Source organism: Haematobia irritans, chromosome 5 (assembly GCF_050003625.1).
Source record: "Haematobia irritans isolate KBUSLIRL chromosome 5, ASM5000362v1, whole genome shotgun sequence".
Taxonomy (NCBI): Eukaryota; Metazoa; Arthropoda; class Insecta; order Diptera; family Muscidae; genus Haematobia; species Haematobia irritans.
Window position 1 is genome coordinate 116,065,411 of NC_134401.1, and position 21,910 is coordinate 116,087,320.

At 26.3% G+C, this 21,910-nt stretch overlaps 1 protein-coding gene across 16 annotated transcripts in view; it reads left to right on the forward strand.

The window, feature by feature from the left end:
• The window catches only part of mim (missing-in-metastasis), a 333,252-nt gene that overhangs the window by 268,435 nt on the left and 42,907 nt on the right, over nt 1-21,910 (forward strand). For 13 of the 16 annotated variants that reach the window (XM_075312282.1, XM_075312283.1, XM_075312286.1 and 10 more), the window contains exons 6-11: nt 14,305-14,423; nt 14,519-14,854; nt 14,986-15,255; nt 20,071-20,151; nt 20,301-20,591; nt 20,884-20,898. In XM_075312282.1, coding sequence (XP_075168397.1) covers nt 14,305-14,423; nt 14,519-14,854; nt 14,986-15,255; nt 20,071-20,151; nt 20,301-20,591; nt 20,884-20,898 — 1,112 coding nt within the window. The remainder of the gene's footprint in view (nt 1-14,304; nt 14,424-14,518; nt 14,855-14,985; nt 15,256-20,070; nt 20,152-20,300; nt 20,592-20,883; nt 20,899-21,910) is intronic. The other 3 variants (XM_075312284.1, XM_075312285.1, XM_075312287.1) reach the window with 3 other exon arrangements.

Consider the following 21,910-nt stretch of genomic DNA (forward strand, 5'->3'; position numbering starts at 1 on the left):
ACAAAATTTTCTATAGAAATAAAATTTTGACAAAATTTTCTATAGAAATAAAATTTTGACAAAATTTCCTATAGAAATAAAATTTTGACAAAATTTCCTATAGAAATAAAATTTTGGCAAAATTTTCTATAGAAATAAAATTTTGACAAAATTGTCTATAGAAATAAAATTTTGACCAAATTTTCTATAGAAAAAAAAAATTGGACAAAATTTTCTATAGAAATAAAATTTTGACAAAATATTCTATAGAAATAAAATTTTGACAAAATTTTCTGTAGACATAAAATTTGGACAAAATTTTCTATAAAAATAAAATTTTGACAAAATTTTCTATAGTAATAAAATTTTGACAATATTTTCTATAGAAATAAAATTTTGACAAAATTTTCTATAGCAATAAAATTACGTATTTCAGACTATGAATTTTTGCGTTGTCTGAAATACGTCTCAACTCGTCCCCAAATACTCTTCTGAATATATCTTAAAAATCTAGAAATCAACAATTGTATATTCATCGAAAGGTTGAGCCTTTAATAAATCTGACTAGTTCTCGAAATGCAGTCTCAATAGACCAGTCCTACGAATGATCTTGTTGTCCTCCTGATTATGTCTTAATTTGAAATTCAGCAACATTTTAGTACACTCGTTTTGTATAATTCTCAAAAACCTAAAAAACAGGCAAATGTGAATTCATCGATATCCTTCAATAAATTTGTAATTCATGCAATACAGTCTCAGTAGAAGAGCCATTCGAGTGAATTTGTTATAGATTATAGAACTTTTTGCTTCAATATAAATTCAGTAATATATTTCTCTTCAGTGTATCGTGCACTCGTTTTGTATATTTTTTTATTTTATTGGGTTAGTTTGAAGCAATAATTTTGTCCATTTCATTGAGGAATTTTGTTGCATTTTTTCGGGGCCCAAAAAGAAATGTTTGGATATTATTCACAATTCACTATTGCAATTTGTTGTTTTATGTATCAACATGCTGTTACAAACCATAGCTCTTCCTAACGATGTCGTCTGTCGTTCGTTCTCAATATCCAATTGGCTTTTATTTTATGGTAGTTTTTGTTGTTTTGTGGTAGACTTCATTTCCAAAAAGCATTGAGACCACAGAGCCCCTGTTGTTAAGAAGCAAAATTGTTTTATTGCATTTTTTGAATTGTTTGTTTATATACTTTGTGTATTTGTTTTTCTTTTTCTTTAGTTGGTAGTTTCCCCCTATTTCGAAATCGTAAATGAACATTTGTGAACTATACCTTAGGCTATGAATTGTTCTAGTTATATGACAGTTTGTATAATATACAAATTAAAGAAGTATAACTTTTAAATTTAATTGTAATTTTTCTTTTGGAATAACAAAACATTTACTTAGTAAATATTCCATCAAGCTAAACTTTTTTGATATGTTTCAACAGTATTCCAAATTTTGTAGCATTTGTAGATAATTTTCATTTTAGTCCATATTTATGGCACTGGTGAATTTTTTTTTTAAGAAGATAGAATACAAGATCACAATGGGAGCCACCGTTGTTCAATAGTCTCTACTAAAGCCTTTATGGCGCAGAGACGAACATTTCTTTGTAAATATTGAATTATTGAAATAAATAAATAAAAAATAAAAAAATACACAGAAAAAATATAACCAAAATATTTCCAATTAAAAGGTTAATTGAAGCTGAAACTCGAAACATTAAGTCAATTAGGTTAATGATTGAAAATTTTTAAATCAGTTAATTAAAAAATTATTTGATACAATTAACTTTCTAATTAAACTCGGAAGACTTACCCCCATTTTCATGAAGCTCCAGTGTTACGTTAGCTAACGAGCTTTTACATCGTACTACGGATATATTTATCTGTCATCTTACCTACACCCTCACAAAAAATCGCTTCTGTAACATATACTCCCAAACATATTTTGCTTCAAGCATATACATTTTTGGGTATTGCCCAAACATTTATATGTTTGATCCCTTCCAATATATAATATGTTTGAAAGCATATTGGTCTAAACAATATATGTTTGGGTAGTCTAAGTTCCAAACATTTTGTATTTTTGCATCCAAATTCAATAATGTTGTCTTCCAAAAAACAATATGTTATTATGTGAACATATAATATGTTTGGAAGCATTTTGCACCCAAAAATATTATATGCTAAAAAAAATTCTCCCAAACAATATTGTGCTCAAAACTTTTTTTTATTTATTTATATATTTACAATCATAATGAATTATGAAAATAAACAGGTAATATAGGTGCTAACAACATAGGTTTTCGACCTGAATGCTCAAAATTTTGTTTCTGCCCAATTCTATATTCCCCGACATCTTTCTCACTTCCACGAGATTTTTTAGTTCTTAGCACCTTTTTCTGTAATACAAACATTGTAGAAGAAATTATTCAATTTTATGATTTTTTTTATTTTAATTTTACCTTTTGCCGGACGGGGATTCGAACAGCGGACCACACAGTTTGTAAGGATCAAAGAAGTAGCTGATCAATTGCCCAAGGAAAAATAAAATGTTAATTTTGTAATAACAAGCAACAACCACCAACTTAATTCAATATCGCCCCCTGTTAAATAGCGCTCCAAGCTACTAAACACATATATGTTTATAGGCTATTTCTAAATTAATATATGTTTGCATCCAAGCATATAATATTTACAAACATTTTATGTCCCAAACATAATATGTTCTAACATATTAACATATATGTCCCAAAAATGTTATGCTAGTTTATGAACATTATATGCTTGCACTCAAAAATATTGTGTTTAAAAATTTGTGTTCCAAACATATAATGTTTATAGCCAAACATGTGAAAAACAGTCTTTTTCATCCGTGTATATATTCCATATGCCAGTTAAGAACTTAATTGCTGAAAATTTTTTAGTTAAAGTTAACCGGAACAAAGAAATTAATTTCTGTTAACTGGCAGTTAAAGCCTAGCGGAGCTACATGAAAATGGCCGTAAGTAAGTTAAAAAATTGTTGTATTTTTTAATTTTTAATAAAAAATTAATTGATGCAATACATTTTTTAATCAAAATAAAAACACAAAAAATAGTTACGTCGTTAATTAAGAAATTGTTCGCAGTAATTGTTCCAATTAATAATTTAATAAAACATTTTAATCGATGAATATTGCAAAACGCAATTATTTTTTTAACTGATTTAATTAAAAAGTTTTACTAAATAATTAAACATCAATTAAGTTTTTAATTGAGTTAATTAACTAATTAATTGATTTTTGCAATCAACATCAATTATTTTTTTAATCAAAAATTTTTTATGCCCAATTAAAACTGTGATTGATACCATCATTTTCCTGATTGAAGACATTTCAATTCAAAAAATTAATTGGATCAATTATTTTCGTGATTGAATCAGAAAAAAATTATTTTGTGTGTAATTTAGAATGTCCGTCTTGCATTCCAAAAGTCATGGGATCAATCTCACTTTCGCTCGAAAATCAAAAAGCGCTAAATTATCCCCTATGCCGGTGACATTTCTGAGTATATCAAAAGTTATCTATGTGGTTTCATCGTAATGTGAAATGCCGTTCGGACTCGGCTATAAAAATAAAGTCCATTGTTGTTGAGCTAAACATGGAATCGGTGAAAAAAGGAAGTTCACCAATTGTGGTATCACAATGGACTGAATAGTCTATTTCTATAGAAAATTTTGTCAAAATTTTATTTCTATAGAAAATTTTGTCAAAAATTTATTTCTATAGAAAATTTTGTCAAAAATTCATTTCTATAGGAAATATTGTCAAAATATTATTTCTATCGAAAATTTTGTCAAAATTTCATTTCTATAGAAAATTTTGTCAAAATTTTAATACTATAAAAAATTTTGTCAAAATTTTAATTCTATAGAAAATTTTGTCAAAATTTTTATTCTATAGAAAATGTTGTCAAAATTTTAATTCTATACAAAAATTTTGTCAAAATTTTAATTCTATAGAAAATTTTACCAAAACTTTAATTCTATAGAAAATTTTGTCAAAATTTTAAATCTATAGAAAATTTTACCAAAATTTTAATTCTAAAAATTTGTCAAAAATTCATTTCTACAGAATATACCCAGCAAAAACTCTCATTACCCGGTAATCTTGTAGGTAAGCTTATTTAAAAATTAATAACCACTTATTAATTGGCATCGCTTCGGATTACATTTACATACGCATGTCCTAGAAGGAAAGTACTTCTCCCCTGGCATACTTTCGGCCATAAAATAAGTAGTGCATTTAAAGCATATAATCACCTAATATGTAATTACATATTCGTAGATACACCAAAGCTTGCAAAATAGCTACTTATTGTCTCAGGCAACCAAATCTCGAAAATATTGATTTCTATCGCCGATTACAATGGATCAAAATAGGAGAACTACTTGAATAGAAACGAATATTGTATAAATAAACAAAAAATGGAATAAATAATCTAAATAAGATGCAATTTAATTTCACACTTAAAATAGAAATAAATGTAGGTTGTTTAAGGAGTTGGATTCGTGAATTTCGTTATAATATATCCAATAGCCAATTCACATAAGGTTCAAAATCTACTAAAAGTGGATTTTAAGTCCCTTTTTTATAAGGCAAATGACATTTGAAATTTAGTTTAAGCGCATTTTGGAAGTGTAATGTGAATGAGGTTTAAGAAAGCATTTATTTAAAACATAATATGACAATGTCATTAAACACAATTATTATGAAATATTTGTGATAAAAATTTCTTAACCGAACAATTTTCAGAATTAGCGTTACATTACATACTCTTTTTGATTTTTTATGTAAGTGCTCGATTATGTAAATAATTATACCTAATGGTACCATCATTTATTCTATTTTATGAAATCGTTAACTACAACTGCATAAAATTTGAGAATAAAAATTCGAAAATTACCGAGAAGTATTTATTTTTGTCATTACATGTTAGTCATTATAACTCGCCGCAATGTAATGCAAAGTGTAATGACAGCTTTACTCCTGGTAATGTCAATTGTAATGAGATGTGGTTACCTAGTTTTTGCTGGGATATTGTCAAAATATTATTTCTATCGAAAATTTTGTCAAAATTTTAATTCTATAGAAAATTTTGTTAAAATTGTATTTCTGTAGAAAATTTTGTCAAACTTTTATTTCTATAGAAAATTTTGTCAAAATTTTATTTCTATAGAAAATTTTGTCAAAATTTCATTTCTATAGAAAATTCTGTCAAAATTTTAATTCTATAGAAAATTTTGTCAAAATTTTAATTCTATACAAAAATGTTGTCAAAATTTTAATTCTATAGAAAATTTTGTCAAAATTTTAATTCTATAGAAAATTTTACCAAAATTTTAATTCTATAGAAAATTTTGTCAAAATTTTAATTCTATAGAAAATTTTACCAAAATTTTAATTCTATAGAAAAATTTGTCAAAAATTCATTTCTACAGAATATATTGTCAAAATATTATTTCTATCGAAAATTTTGTCAAAATTTTAATTCTATAGAAAATTTTGTCAAATTGTATTTCTGTAGAAAATTTTGTCAAAATTTTATTTCTATAGAAAATTTTGTCAAAAATTTATTTCTATAGAAAATTTTGTCAAAAATTCATTCCTATAGAAAATATTGTCAAAATTTTATTTCTATAGAAAATTTTGTCAAAATTTTATTTCTATAGTAAATTTTATCAAAATTTTATTTCTATAGAACATTTTATCAAAATTTTATTTCTATAGAAAATTTTGTCAAAATTTTATTTCTATAGAAAATTTTGTCGAAATTTTATTTCTATAGAAAATTTTATCAAAATTTTATTTCTATAGAAAATTTTGTCAAAATTTTATTTCTATAGAAAATTTTGTCGAAATTTTATTTCTATAGAAAATTTCGTCAACATTTTATTTCTATCGCAAATTTTGTCAAAATTTTATTTCTATAGAAAATTTTGTCAAAATTTTATTTCTATAGAAAATTTTGTCAATATTTCATTTCTATAGAAAATTTTGTCAAAATTTCACTTCTATAGAAAATTTTGTCAAAATTTTATTTCTACAGAAAATTTATGAAGTACCTCTTAGTTAGGAATATTTTGCAAAATCTACCAAAATATAAAGAATTCTACTAATCTACTAAACAGAAAAAAACATACCATTTTTGGTAGAATTCTACCAACTGTGGCAACCGTGACCACAAGTCTATGTGAGTCGGAAATAAAGGGCTGCCACTATTATACAAGAATTAAAACCAAATTCCCAAATTAAAATGAATTTTGTCGACGCTTTTCAACAAAATTCAACGAATGGCGTCTTTGTGTATCTGAGTCTCATTAAGTAAGACAGGTGTCCATTAGGTAGGGTCACGGCCTAAGGCAAAAAAAAAAGTCGATGCAGTCACCCCCCCGTTTTGTAGCATATTTGAAGACAATTTCAGAACACTAAAACTTTTTTTTTTCCGTGCACCCTACGACCCCCCGAAATACAATTTACTGTGCTGTGTCGTCATTTGAAGTCCGATCGAAAAGAAACGCATATCGTTGTTCATGGTTGATCAGGGGCTATATTTCGTGCATTGGCCATTTTTGACTCCGACGTCAAATTTGATTTTTAATTTTTTTATTTCGCTTCGTATACCCCTATGATGCCCATTTCTTATAACCATTATAAAGATCTTATCAAAATATGAAACTTTTGCTTTGGAAGTATTTAATTATATTCATAAACAAAAAAGTTACAGAGATTTAAAAAAGTCAATAGGTCACCCTACACCATCAAATAGCTTTTGCTGTTTTGTCATGATATCCGATCGAAACCACATTCACATCGTTATTCACATCTACGAAATTAATTTGAAAGGTATTTAATACACACAAACTGTTTATCTGTAAATTTCTAACCGTATCATTGTATACATACTCGTTGTGTGCACTACGGCATTTTCTGCGTTATGCAAAGTGCATGTGTTTTTGCTAGAACAATTTGAGAACAGTAGGCTCTCAAATTGTTCTAGCAAAAAATCTAACAAACACTTTCGCTACATGATTTCTTAAGTCTGTCCATATTTTTGTGAGAGAAGGCTGTTGATAGTATTTGAAAAAAGTGAAAACAAAATGAAATTCGAAGCTCGGGATATCGACAAAACTAAATTACCAACAAATCATCAAGTTATTGAATTCCTTTTATATTTAAAGAAAGCAGGCACCGCAAGTGTTAAAAAAAATAAAAAGCTTACATGTTATATACAAGTTGCAATAAAATTGGTAACAGAATTGTGGAAAATTACGAAGATTCCAATTGTCGGAAATACATCAATTAGAAAATTATTGATAAACCTTATAAATAAACGTGATGAAATAATAAGGAAACACTCAGTGTACTTGCAAACGGAATGGAAAACCTTATTTCGAATTTCGCAATGTAAGTGTAGAATCGAACTTAATAAAAAATGCAGCTGCCCCAACATTAAAAAAATATCTCCAAATACGAAAAAGTTTTTTATTGATCAATGTGGACCAAGAGTTTTATCGCTTTGCAGTATAAATTATGACGGTATGAACGTAGATTCCATTGACGATGTGTCAAATCCTCCCAAATCTACTTACGCCTCTGAGTACGTTGCATGTTCAAGCGAAGAAGAATTTTTTCAGGATGAATGTGATGAAAGGCCTCAAAAACTTCCCCAACTAAAGGTATCTGACGTATCACTGAAAAATTTCGTTTTGGCCTTGGATCGAACTAATACCTCAGATCGCTATGGTTCTTTACTCGCAACTTCTATAATAAAAGATTTAAAAAGTTCAATTGCAACAAAAGCGAGAGAAGAATTTTGTGATATTAGCGAGAAAGTACTAAGCTATTTAGACAGTCTTATTATTGACAAAAACAAGATACAAAGAGAAAGAGCTATATTTAGAGCAGAAGCCCAAGCTACTTACAATAACGACGCTACATTGAAGTGTATCTCTTATGATGGAAAAAAAGATAAAACTATAAAAAAATATACACTAAATAATCAGGTACGCTTCTCTACAATTACTGAAGAACATATAACTATAGTGAAAGAGCCTGATTCCGTGTTCGTTGGATACGCCACACCGGTCAATGGCACAGGCGCCGAAATTCAGAATGCCATTGCAAATTTTTTGAATGCTGCAGGCTATTCTTTAGACCATTTAGTTGCTATTGGTTGTGATGGCACTGCGGTAAATACGGGATTTAAAACTGGAGTAAATGCATGCATGGAGAGATATTTACAACGCCCGCTTCAGTGGAATGTCTGTCTACTGCATTTTAATGAACTGCCGCTTAAAACTTTGATGACCAATATATATGGAAAACAGGTTGGTCCAGGTGTTTGGCCTGGTGAATTTGGACCGGAAATTCTGGCATGTGAACAATATCAGGTATGTATAACGGAGTTAGTTTGTGTCGTAGTCTATTTTTGTACAATGAAACTATTTTCATCCACATTTTTTTCAGGTTGCAAGTGATTTCCAACCTATTGCAATGGGACCCATGCCCGACAATATTGAAAACTGGAAAATTCGCAGCGATCAACTATATTTATATCATATGGTTGTTGCTGTTAATAATGGTACATGTGATGAAAGGTTAGCTACACAGAAACCTGGTCCAGTTAGTACAGCGCGGTGGTTAACAACTGCATCTAGGTTGTTACGACTCTACGTATCTCAAAGTTTTCCAACAGAGGATTTAAGAAATTTGGTTACTTTTGTTGTGAAAGTGTATGCTCCTTTCTGGTTTCTCGTCAAGAGCCAACCTCAATGTATTTATGGAAGTCAGCATTTATTCAAATACATACTCTGGATCCGAGAGTTACCCAATAATATACAAATGATAATTCGGCCAACAATTGAGAACAATAGTTATTATTTTCATCCAGAAAATATACTATTGGCTATGGTAACAGATTTGGACAAAAGAGTACGATTTCGAGCATACGAAATAATAAGAACTGTTCGTAGTGATCCACCCGCTTCAATTCGCGAGTTTCGCGTACCCAAACATCACATTAATTTTGATTGTGACACCTATACTGAAGCAATAAATTGGGATAATGTTCAAATAACCGAACCTCCCTGTTTGCATTTTTATACAGATGAGCAGTTAGTGTTATATCAATATTCATCAGATAATATCATAAAAATACCAGGTAATATATATTTGTTATCAATTATGAGTGCGTTCTTACTATCACCTACTTTGCAGAATTCCCATGCCACTCTCAAAATACCGAACGATTTGTGCGAGTTGTTAATGAATCTACTAGTCATGTTACAGACGATAAACGATTGGGTTATATAATATCCAAAATTAAAAGTCGCCAACAACATAGTAAACTTGATTCTCGACAGGATTTGTTATAAATTAATTCTAAAAAGTTGTTAGCCGCATAATAAAATTGTACAATTAATAAACATGAAATGTACTCAAATCAAATACAAATCTAATCTAATATTTTCTTGTTTAAAGTATTTACTCATGTGACAACATTGCTCACCATTGTGAAGATGACAAGAAAACGCAAAAAAAAAATACGGCGTAGTCAGATGTTGAAAGGCAGAAATTTAACCAATGTGTAAGCAGCATAACGATCTTCGTAATTTTCCACAATTCCGTTACCACTTACTTTTATTGTTAGATTGATTGTTAGATTGTAAAACAGTAGGCTCTCAAGTTGTTCAAGCAAAAACCCAAGAACTTTGCATAACGCAGAAAATGCCGTAGTGCACACAACGAGTATGTATACAATGATACGGTTAGAAATTTACAGATAAACGGTTTGTGTGTATTAAATACCTTTCAAATTAATTTCGTAGATGTGAATAACGATGTGCATGTGGTTTCGATCGGATATCATGACAACACAGCAAAAGCTATTTGATGGTGTAGGGTGACCTATTGACTTTTTAAAATCTCTGTAACTTTTTTGTTTATGAATATAATTAAATACTTCCAAAGCAAAAGTTTCATATTTTGATAAGATCTTTATAATGGTTATAAGAAATGGGCATCATAGGGGTATACGAAGCGAAATAAAAAAATTAAAAATCAAATTTGACGTCGGAGTCAAAAATGACCAATGCACGAAATATAGCCCCTGATCAACCATGAACAACGATATGCGTTTCTTTTCGATCGGACTTCAAATGACGACACAGCACAGTAAATTGCATTTCGGGGGGTCGTAGGGTGCACGGAAAAAAAAAAGTTTTAGTGTTCTGAAATTGTCTTCAAATATGCTACAAAACTGGGGGGTGACTGCATGAACTTTTTTTCGCGACCCTGTCTAGTGTCCATTCCCTTAATGCCGTCATCTATATTGGCCAAACAGTCGACTGCAAAAAATGTATGCACCTATTAAAAAAGATTTTTTTAAAAATGTAGTCCCGGAAAATATGAAAAATACATACCCCCATGCGATATTCTGGCTTTCGAAAGACATTTTCGTATATAGTGGTCATCAAATCAAGTTTCGAATTCAACCAAATTATTTTTATATCACAAAACACTTTATACAAATGTATTAAATTCCCCACGCTACTAGTTTTCTCATATGTAAGCCACAAACTAATCTCAAAGGATTCGTATCTATTATGAATAAGTTTCAAACAACTACCGATATTTTATTAGAAATGCCGAAAAGTAGGGCACAATTTGTGACCTAGAAAAGTTGGATTGGTCTTTTAGTCACTTAATCATAGTTTTTTCCACCCAAATCACTCTCATCACAATGTCTAGTTTACCTAGTTGAATATTTAAAGAATATTCATTTTCTCTTCTAATAAAAGCAATGGTATCCATACCCATAACATATATACCAAAGAAAAGTTATCCATGTCGTCATTTGAGTTTATGCTAATTGGCATTTTTTTTACTCTAAGCATGTTGAGGAAAAAAAAGAAATCTAAACAAAACAATCTTTAAAACTTGTTTCAAAAGAAAAAATCTATTGAACATAATTTGTTCTAGTTCCATGCATATGCCATTTTCTACAAATCCTGTCTGTAGTCCATGTATTCATTCCTTCTGGATTATTGAAGTATACGTTACACAAAGCCACTGACTGCATCATCAAAGATACTGGTTCTTGACCCAGACTCTTATTGAAGCTATCATATAGGAAATAGGGAGACAAAAATACATAAAAAGCAAATTAACTTAAATCTAAGGATGTGAATTAAAATGCAATTCAATGTTGACCTATAAGTAATAAAATAAATTGGTATTTAATAATTTGAAGAAAAAAATAAATTAAAGGTAAATAAAATAAATTAAAAATTATTGAAGGAAACAAGCGATGTGACAATTTAGGGATCCTCAATTATAAGCGATTGTTACACTGAAAAAAATCAAGCCTGATTCCAAAGATTTTTAAATTTGTGTGCTTGCGTACTTGATTTTGGGAAATAAATTTTAATTTTTTCTTTTTCTATAGAAATATAATTTTGACAAAATTTTCTATAGAAATAAAAATTTCCAATAGAAATAAAATTATGACAAAATTTGCGATAAAATTTTCGATAGAAATAAAATTTTTACAAAATTTTCTATAGAAGTAAAATTTTGACAAAATTTCCAATAGAAATAAAATTTTGCCAAAATTGTCTATAGAAATAAAATTTTGACAAAATAAAGAAATAAAAATTTTCTATAGAAATAAAATTATGACAAAATTTCGAAGCGAAATAAAATTTTGACAAAATTTCCAATAGAAATAAAATTTTCTATAGAAATAAAATTTTGACAAAATCTTCTATAGAAATAAAATTTTGACAAATTTTCCTATAGAAATAAAGTTTTGACAAAATCTTCTATAAAAATAAAATTTTGACAAAACTTTCTATATAAATAAAATGTTTACGAAAAAAATTCTATAGAAATAAAATATTTACAAAACTTTCTATATAAATAAAATGTTGACAAAATTTTCTATAGAAATAAAATTTTGACAATTTTTTTTTTCTATCGAAATAAAATTTTGACAAAATTTTCTATAGACTTCTATAGAAATAAAATTTTGACAAAATTTCCTATAGAGATAAAATTTGGACACAATGTTCTAAAGAAATTATTTTTCATGTTAGCCTGATACTGAAACAGGCGATTAACGTCCAAATGCATGATATCTTAATTTATAATTAATTATTATTCGAGCTTTATGGACAAATTATATTAAGGAACTTGATCAATATTCTTAATCTAATTCTATTGAGAAAGTCCCTAATCTATTTTTTTTTTAACAAATATTATAATGATATAGTCAACTTTGAAGTACTTTTGTTTTTATATAAATAATATGCCTTGTAAATTAATTGCTTAGTCTGTAAGGAACTTTGTGTTTCCATTGACTTTTATAAATAAATAAATAAATAATTTGTCCATAAACCTCGAATAATAACTAGTTCTATAGAAATAAAATTTGGACAAAATGTTCTATAGAAATAAAATTTTGACAAAAATTCCATTAGAAATAAAAATTTTCTATAGAAATAAAATTATGACAAAATTTCCAAGCGAAATAAAATTTTGACAAAATTTCCAATAGAAATAAAATTTTCTATAGAAATCAAATTTTGACAAAATTTCTCTATAGAAATAAAATTTTGACAAAATCTTTGATAGAAATAAAATTTGGATAAAATTTCCTATAGAAATAAAGTTTTGACAAAATTTCCTATAGAAATAAAATTTTGACACAAATTCCAATAGAAATAAAAATTTTCTATAGAAATAAAATGTTGACAAAATTTACTATAAAAATAAAATGTTGACAAAAAAATTCTATAGAAATAAAATATTGATAAAACTTTCTATATAGATAAAATGTTGACAAAATTTTCTATAGAAATAAAATATTGACAAAACTTTCTATAGAAATAAAGTAGAAGTAGAAATAAAATAAAATAAAATTTTCTATAGAAATAAAATATTGACAAAAAAATTCTATAGAAATAAAATATTTTCAAAACTTTCTATATAAATAAAATGTTGACAAAATTTTCTATAGAAATAAAATTTTAACAAAATTTTCTATAGATATAAAATTTTGACAAAATTTTCTATAGAAATAAAATATTGACAAAAATTATATATAAATAAAATGTTGACAAAATTTTCTATAGAAATAAAATTTTAACAAAATTTTCTATAGAAATAAAATTTTGACAAAATTTTCTATAGAAATAAAATTTGTAAAAAAAAAAATTCTATAGAAATAAAATATTGACAAAACTTTCTATAGAAATAAAGTAGAAGTAGAAATAAAATAAAATAAAATTTTGACAAAATTTTCTATAGAAATACAATTTTAACAAAATTTTCTATAGAAATAAAATTTTGACAAAATTTTCTATAGAAATAAAATTTTGCCAAAATTTTGTATAGAAATAAAATTTTGACAAAATTTTCTATAGAAATAAAATTTTGACAAAATTTTCTATAGAAATAAAACTTTTGACAAAATTTTCTATAGAAATAAAATTTTTACAAAATTTTCTATAGAAATAAAATTTTGACAAAATTTTCTTAATGTACAATTAATTATTATTCGAGCTTTACGGACAAATTAGATTAAGGAACTTGATCAATATTCTTAATCTAATTCTATTAAGCAAGTTCCTTAATCTAATTTGTCCATAAAGCTCGAATAATAATTAGTTCTATAGAAATAAAATTTGGACAAAATGTTCTATAGAAATAAAATTTGGACAAAATGTTCTATAGAAATAAAATTTGGACAAAATGTTCTATAGAAATAAAATTTTGACAAAATTTTCTATAAAAAAAAATTGACAATATTTGGTAATTACGAGTATAGAAATTTCAGCTAAATGTATTATATTTCATTTCTGCTTCGAAATCTGTAAAACTGAAAGTGTGGTGAATTTTATCAAAACTCACCTCACCGTCCAAATAATTGCTAGAGATAAGCCTAGTATAATTAAAGCCAAAAACTATGTTTAAAACATAAAAACAGACCTTTATCATATATTTTACTAATTTCCTTTTAATTGTCATTTTAAAATTAGTTCCTTATAGTCTATTTTGTATTTTACTAAAAAACAACTGTAAAAAAAATGCAATATAATCTTATTTATATATGGGCGGAAACATGATTATATATTCTAACAATACATAGTCGACATAGATGAAAAAAAATAACTAATAAAGAAAGTTTTATATGATTTTATACATTTCCTATAATAATTAGATTTTTTCTTGCTTTCCTTTCGTTCTTGCTTCCTTCCTGTGGATCATTACTACAACGGCAGGAGCATCAAAAGAAATTGGCACAGCATTGACAAGAGTATGTTTACGACACAAGGCGGTAGAGACACGCCTCAAAACATTTACAGCAGCTATTATGGACTGTCTGGTACAACCATTACAAGTAAGTTTTTCTAGCGTCCATGAAATAATATCATTAATATTCTTTAGTTTTTATTGCAATCAGATTTTTAATATATGATGAATATGCTTTTTTAGGAAAAACTAGAAGACTGGAAACGTTCGGTAGCAACCATAGATAAGGAACATGCCAAAGAATATAAACGTTGTCGCACAGAACTTAAGAAACGTTCTACGGACACGTTACGCCTTCAGAAGAAGGCTCGCAAAGGTCAATCGGATACTTTGCAATCGTTAATGGATTCACATATGCAAGATGTCACCTTAAGGAGAGCCGAGTTGGAAGAAGTTGAAAAGAAATCCCTCCGATCGGCTATGATTGAGGAACGTATGCGCTATTGTAATTTTGTGCATTTACTACAACCGGTGGTTAAGGAAGAATGTGAAGTAATGTCGGAATTGGGTCATTTACAGGTGAGTGAGAGATTCCATAAATATATCATTAGTTTCCGATAAATTTTCAAAATAAAAAAATGTTTTGGAAACTTTATAACTAAATAAGTTAAATTTTTACTCTTTTTTAATGTTGTTTTCTTCTTTTGTAGGAAGCCATGCAATCTATTGCATTGGTTACTAAGGAACCCCACATCTTACCCCCTGCAAGTGAGGAATTGATACATGATGCCAAAGCATCAATTGCTTTATATCCAGAATCACCCAGTGCCAGTGGTGGTGGCGGTGGTTCTCTATCACAAGGAGGTTGTTCAAATTCATTGGGTTCACGTAAATCATCGGTGTGTTCGATAAGTTCCATGAACAGTAGTGGATCTAGTAATTCGCCCGGTCATCCTCATTATCCAAGATCATTATCGCAGGTGAGAAAGCAGAGAAGATAATAACTTCTAAGGGTTTTATACTAAATTTAGTGACGGAAAAGTAATGATTATAGTCCACATATGCAATTGAAGCCCTTTAGAATTTTTGTTATAAAATTGCTAAGCGACAAAAGAAATTTCGTAACAATTTATAGATTTCGACATAGTAAAAATACCGAGCCGAGGTTGGATCGAGAAAATTAGGTCTGAGTTTAGTTACGTAGATGAGTACAGCAGTTCAAATAATTTCGAAAACGACACCAAACTTTTATTCCCCAATTAGTTTCGATTTATTTGTCGACGTTTTTTTTTCTAAAGTAGAGGCTTTAATGCTGCTGCTTTAGCTATAAATATTTTCCATATTGGTGAGCACTAAAATACATTTTTATAAACTTCTTTAACAATAAACGAAAAATACGAAATTTTGAGACCGTTTTTCAGCTGTTGTCTATAGTAAATTGACATTCATTCAAAAACTATAGCTGATATTTTTCGGATGCTTTTTTGTATTTTTTCTCACACTTCGATAGATATTATAGGCCGAATAGCGTTTCTTTTCGTAAGGCCATTTGGTTACGAATTAGGCAATTGGGAAATTTGTTTTTCTATAGAAATAAAATGTTAACAAAATTATCTATAGAAATAAAATTTTTACGAAATTGTCTATAAACATAATATATTTACACAATTGTCTGTAGAAATAAAATTTTAACAAAATTTTCTATAGAAATAAAATTTTGACAAAATTTTCTATAGAAATAAAATTTTGACAAAATTTTCTATAGAAATAAAATTTTGACAAAATTTTCTATAGAAATAAAATTTTGACGAAAATTTCTATAGAAATAAAATTTTGACGAAAATTTCTATAGAATTAAAATTTTGACAAAATTTTCCTTATAAATAAAATTTTGACAAAATTTTCTATAGAAATAAAATTTTACCAATATTTGGGATAGAAATAAAATTTTAACAAAATTTGTGATAGAAATAAAATTTTGACACAATTTTCTATAGAAATAAAATTTTAACAAAATTTGCGATAGAAATAAAATTTTGACTAAATTTTCTATAGAAATAAAATTTTGACAAAATTTTCTATAGAAATAAAATTTTGACAAAATTTTCCATAGAAATAAAATTTTGACTAAATTTTCTATAGAAATAAAATTTTAACAAAATTTTCTATAGAAATAAAATTTTGACAAAATTTTCCATAAAATAAAATTTTGACTAAATTTTCTATAGAAATAAAATTTTGACAAAATTTTCTATAGAAATAAAATTTTGACAAAATTTTCTATAGAAATAAAATTTTAACAAAATTTGCGATAGAAATAAAATATTAATGAAATTTTCTATAGAAATAAAATTTTAACAAAATTCGCGATAGAAATAAAATTTTGACGAAATTTTCTATAGAAATAAAATTTTGACAAAATTCTCTATAACAAAATTTTGACCAAATTTTCAACAGAAATACAAATTTGACGAAAATTTTCTATAGAAATAAACTTTTGACAAAATTTTCTATAGAAATAAAATTTTAACAAAATTTGCGACAGAAATAAAATGTTGACGAAATTTTCTATAGAAATAAAATTTTGACAAAATTTTCTATAGAAATAAAATTTTAACAAAATTCGCGATAGAAATAAAATTTTGACAAAATTCTCTATAAAAATAAAATTTTGACCAAATTTTCAACAGAAATACATATTTGACGAAATTATCTTTAGAAATAAAATTTTGACAAAATTTTCTATAGAAATAAACTTTTGACAAAATTTTCTATAGAAATAAAATTTTAACAAAATTCGCGATAGAAATAAAATTTTGACAAAATTTTCCATAGAAATAAAATAAAGAAATTTCGTAACAATTTATAGATTTCGACATAGTAAAAATACCGAGCCGAGGTTGGATCGAGAAAATTAGGTCTGAGTTTAGTTACGTAGATGAGTACAGCAGTTCAAATAATTTCGAAAACGACACCAAACTTTTATTCCCCAATTAGTTTCGATTTATTTGTCGACGTTTTTTTTTCTAAAGTAGAGGCTTTAATGCTGCTGCTTTAGCTATAAATATTTTCCATATTGGTGAGCACTAAAATACATTTTTATAAACTTCTTTAACAATAAACGAAAAATACGAAATTTTGAGACCGTTTTTCAGCTGTTGTCTATAGTAAATTGACATTCATTCAAAAACTATAGCTGATATTTTTCGGATGCTTTTTTGTATTTTTTCTCACACTTCGATAGATATTATAGGCCGAATAGCGTTTCTTTTCGTAAGGCCATTTGGTTACGAATTAGGCAATTGGGAAATTTGTTTTTCTATAGAAATAAAATGTTAACAAAATTATCTATAGAAATAAAATTTTTACGAAATTGTCTATAAACATAATATATTTACACAATTGTCTGTAGAAATAAAATTTTAACAAAATTTTCTATAGAAATAAAATTTTGACAAAATTTTCTATAGAAATAAAATTTTGACAAAATTTTCTATAGAAATAAAATTTTGACAAAATTTTCTATAGAAATAAAATTTTGACGAAAATTTCTATAGAAATAAAATTTTGACGAAAATTTCTATAGAATTAAAATTTTGACAAAATTTTCCTTATAAATAAAATTTTGACAAAATTTTCTATAGAAATAAAATTTTACCAATATTTGGGATAGAAATAAAATTTTAACAAAATTTGTGATAGAAATAAAATTTTGACACAATTTTCTATAGAAATAAAATTTTAACAAAATTTGCGATAGAAATAAAATTTTGACTAAATTTTCTATAGAAATAAAATTTTGACAAAATTTTCTATAGAAATAAAATTTTGACAAAATTTTCCATAGAAATAAAATTTTGACTAAATTTTCTATAGAAATAAAATTTTAACAAAATTTTCTATAGAAATAAAATTTTGACAAAATTTTCCATAAAATAAAATTTTGACTAAATTTTCTATAGAAATAAAATTTTGACAAAATTTTCTATAGAAATAAAATTTTGACAAAATTTTCTATAGAAATAAAATTTTAACAAAATTTGCGATAGAAATAAAATATTAATGAAATTTTCTATAGAAATAAAATTTTAACAAAATTCGCGATAGAAATAAAATTTTGACGAAATTTTCTATAGAAATAAAATTTTGACAAAATTCTCTATAACAAAATTTTGACCAAATTTTCAACAGAAATACAAATTTGACGAAAATTTTCTATAGAAATAAACTTTTGACAAAATTTTCTATAGAAATAAAATTTTAACAAAATTTGCGACAGAAATAAAATGTTGACGAAATTTTCTATAGAAATAAAATTTTGACAAAATTTTCTATAGAAATAAAATTTTAACAAAATTCGCGATAGAAATAAAATTTTGACAAAATTCTCTATAAAAATAAAATTTTGACCAAATTTTCAACAGAAATACATATTTGACGAAATTATCTTTAGAAATAAAATTTTGACAAAATTTTCTATAGAAATAAACTTTTGACAAAATTTTCTATAGAAATAAAATTTTAACAAAATTCGCGATAGAAATAAAATTTTGACAAAATTTTCCATAGAAATAAAATTTTGATAAAAATTTCTATAGAAATAAAATTTTGTCAAAAATTTTGACAAAATTTTCTATAGAAATAAAATTTTGACGAAAATTTTCTATAAAAATAAGCTTTAAAACAAATCTATACAATTAAAATTAAAAAAAAAAATTCTATAGAAATAAAATTTTGACAACATTTTCCATAGAAATAAAATTTTGACAAAATTTGCGATAGAAATAAAAATATATAAAAATAAAAGTTTGACAACATTTTCTATAGAAATAAAATTTTGACTAAATTTTCTAAAGAAATAAAATTTTGACAAAATTTTCTATAGAAAAAAATTGACAAAATTTGTTATAGAAATAAAATTTTGACAAAATTTTCTATAGAAATAAAATTTGTTGTTGTTTGATAGTTGACCTTTAAAATAAAATTAAATAAAATTTTCTATGAATATAAAATTTTGACAAAATTTATTATAGGAATAAAATTTTGTCAAAATTTATTATAGAAATAAAATTTTGTCAAAATTTTCTATAGAAATAAAATTTTGACAAAATTTTCTATAGAAATAAAATTTTAACAAAATTTTCTATAGAAATAAATTTGTTACAAAATTTTCTATAGAAATAAAATTTTGACAAAATTTTAAAAATTTGGCTACATTACTCACACTAATTGACCAATTTCCTATTTTGTAATAATGGACTCAATATTAGTGGCAAACTAACTCTGTACGTGCAAAATCAAGTATCTCTTAATTTTTTTTAAATCTTGAAATAGGGTTTATTTCCCAAACCTTTTTCAATGATTCCCCACAAATGCTTATCTTTACTAATTCAGTTGGGGTGGTTTAGGGTATAATATAGTCGGCCCCGCCCAACTTTCTATTCTACTCGTTTGTTTTATTTTTTTATGTTTATTATTCAAACGCAAAAAATTTAGGAAATAATATAAAATTTTTAAGTCTGTTTAGTCTGAATTGTCGGCCTATATACTTGGTTTTGTTTCTTCCTTTTTGGTTTGTTTAACTTTAAGGAATTTAAACATAAGTTTTAAGTAAACATAAGTTTTAAGTAAATTATTATTAATTATAAATGATTTACATATATTTTTAGATTTTTTTTGTGTACATCATCCCATTATAAAACCATTCTTTACATTTTTGAAAATTATTTTATTTTTTTACACAACATTTTTATTGTTCCATTTATTGTTAATTTTATGTTTTATTTTTATTTTAGTTAATTTCGCCTTCTATACGCCTAAAACCTGGTGAATCCAGTGATAGTGGCTTTTGCTCATCGCCAGCCTTAACAACACAGGTTTACATAATTTTTTTTTTATTTTCTTTCATTTAATTAAACACTTTCATATTTTCGCAACACCATCTTTCTATCTATCAAGGCTAGCCGAATAAAACAAAATCAATGGCTCTTTCAATGAGATATTCCTTGTCTTTTCTATTTTATAGGCATCTTCTATTGCCAATCCTTCACACGCTGTCACTACTTGGCCCACACATTCACAGGATGCTGATTTAGCATCCAATGCCACAGATCGTCCTCACACTATTTCAACAGCCTATGAAAAAGGTCATCAAAGGCCTCCTCTTACTGTTTACACATTTCAAAATCCTGAGACTATACACGAAGGTGGTATGGGTAATACAAATAATGTGGGTGGAGGTAGTTCATCGGGTCAAAATACTCCATCAACTCAAAAATCACCAGGTGGTGCTTTAAATCGCCCACCACTGCCAGTGGTAAGTTTTGATTTCAATGCCTATTTTTTTATGATTTAATTCTATAGTATGCGAAATGAAAATGAATTTTTATGAAATTCCTAGAATCATAAATTTTGTTGTAATAAAATGAAATTACAAATAGCACAACATACTATGGAATTAAAGGCTCTATATTTTGTATATAAATATTTGCTTTAAAATTTCTTTCTAAAATTCAATTATGCTTTGTTTGTGCCTGTTACTATTTTGGCTTTTTTCAATGTGTACTTTGTTTTTGTTTGTTTTTGTAAAAAAATAATAATATTTGAAGAAACCAGCTCATGTGGTAAGTGTTTTCTCAATGTTACCCCATGGTTTCGCCAAGAATAATTATAGAATCCTTCCATTGCATTACATTTCATACATCTGCCTATGTACATTGATAGTGAATTTGACCATAATCATCAATGCTTTATCCCTATGCCCATTTACAAAACAATGATTTTTCATTACAAACGTCTATACCTTATTTTAAGCGTTTACTGCGTGGGGAAGGAAGTTGAAGAGTATAAATCATTGTCTCAAATGAAGAAGCTTCGAAATTCGTTTAATGACTTCCTTGGACAATTGCAGCGTATATTCATCCTGAATAACTGGCTGGTTTCCACGATAATTAATTGATCACTGAAATTTGCTCAGTCATGGAACTTTTCATTATTTGATTTTTTCATCTACTAGATTTTTTTCAAAAGATAATAATTACGACTTTTGTGATTATTGGGAAGTCGAAGTTTTACATCGAAACTTTTTTTCGTTTTTTGTAATGTCAGCATAAAAAGATCTAACTTCCATTCTTTTTCAGATCAATGTCGACTTTTCGAATTTTTCGTTAAAAGTCGATTAATCGATTTTGGTCTCTACTAGTCGAATTGACTTGATTTTCAAAAAAAAATCAAATTACAAAAAGTAGTCTTGTACTTCATTTTTGACAAAAAGTCGATATTCGGCTTTTGGACTTTTTTATACGTTACACGCAAAGAAAAAAAACGTTTGGAAAACGTGTACCGAAAACGTTTTTCTTTTGTTAGAGTTTTTTGAATTGCTTCGAAAATTTTAAACTTTTATCACCAAAAAAATTCGTTTGTTACAAAGTTTTTATTTTTTCAATAAAAAAAGTTATTTTTGAAACAACAACAGAGTCCATTTCGTTTATATCAAACACTGTTCTTTTCTGACTTTTGGTCTTTAATAAAACACATTTTACAGTTCAAAATTTAATATAGTATAATGTAATGTTGAACATTTTTTTCGGAATCTTCCGAACATATGTAGAATGTATGTAAAAAAAAAAAAAAAAA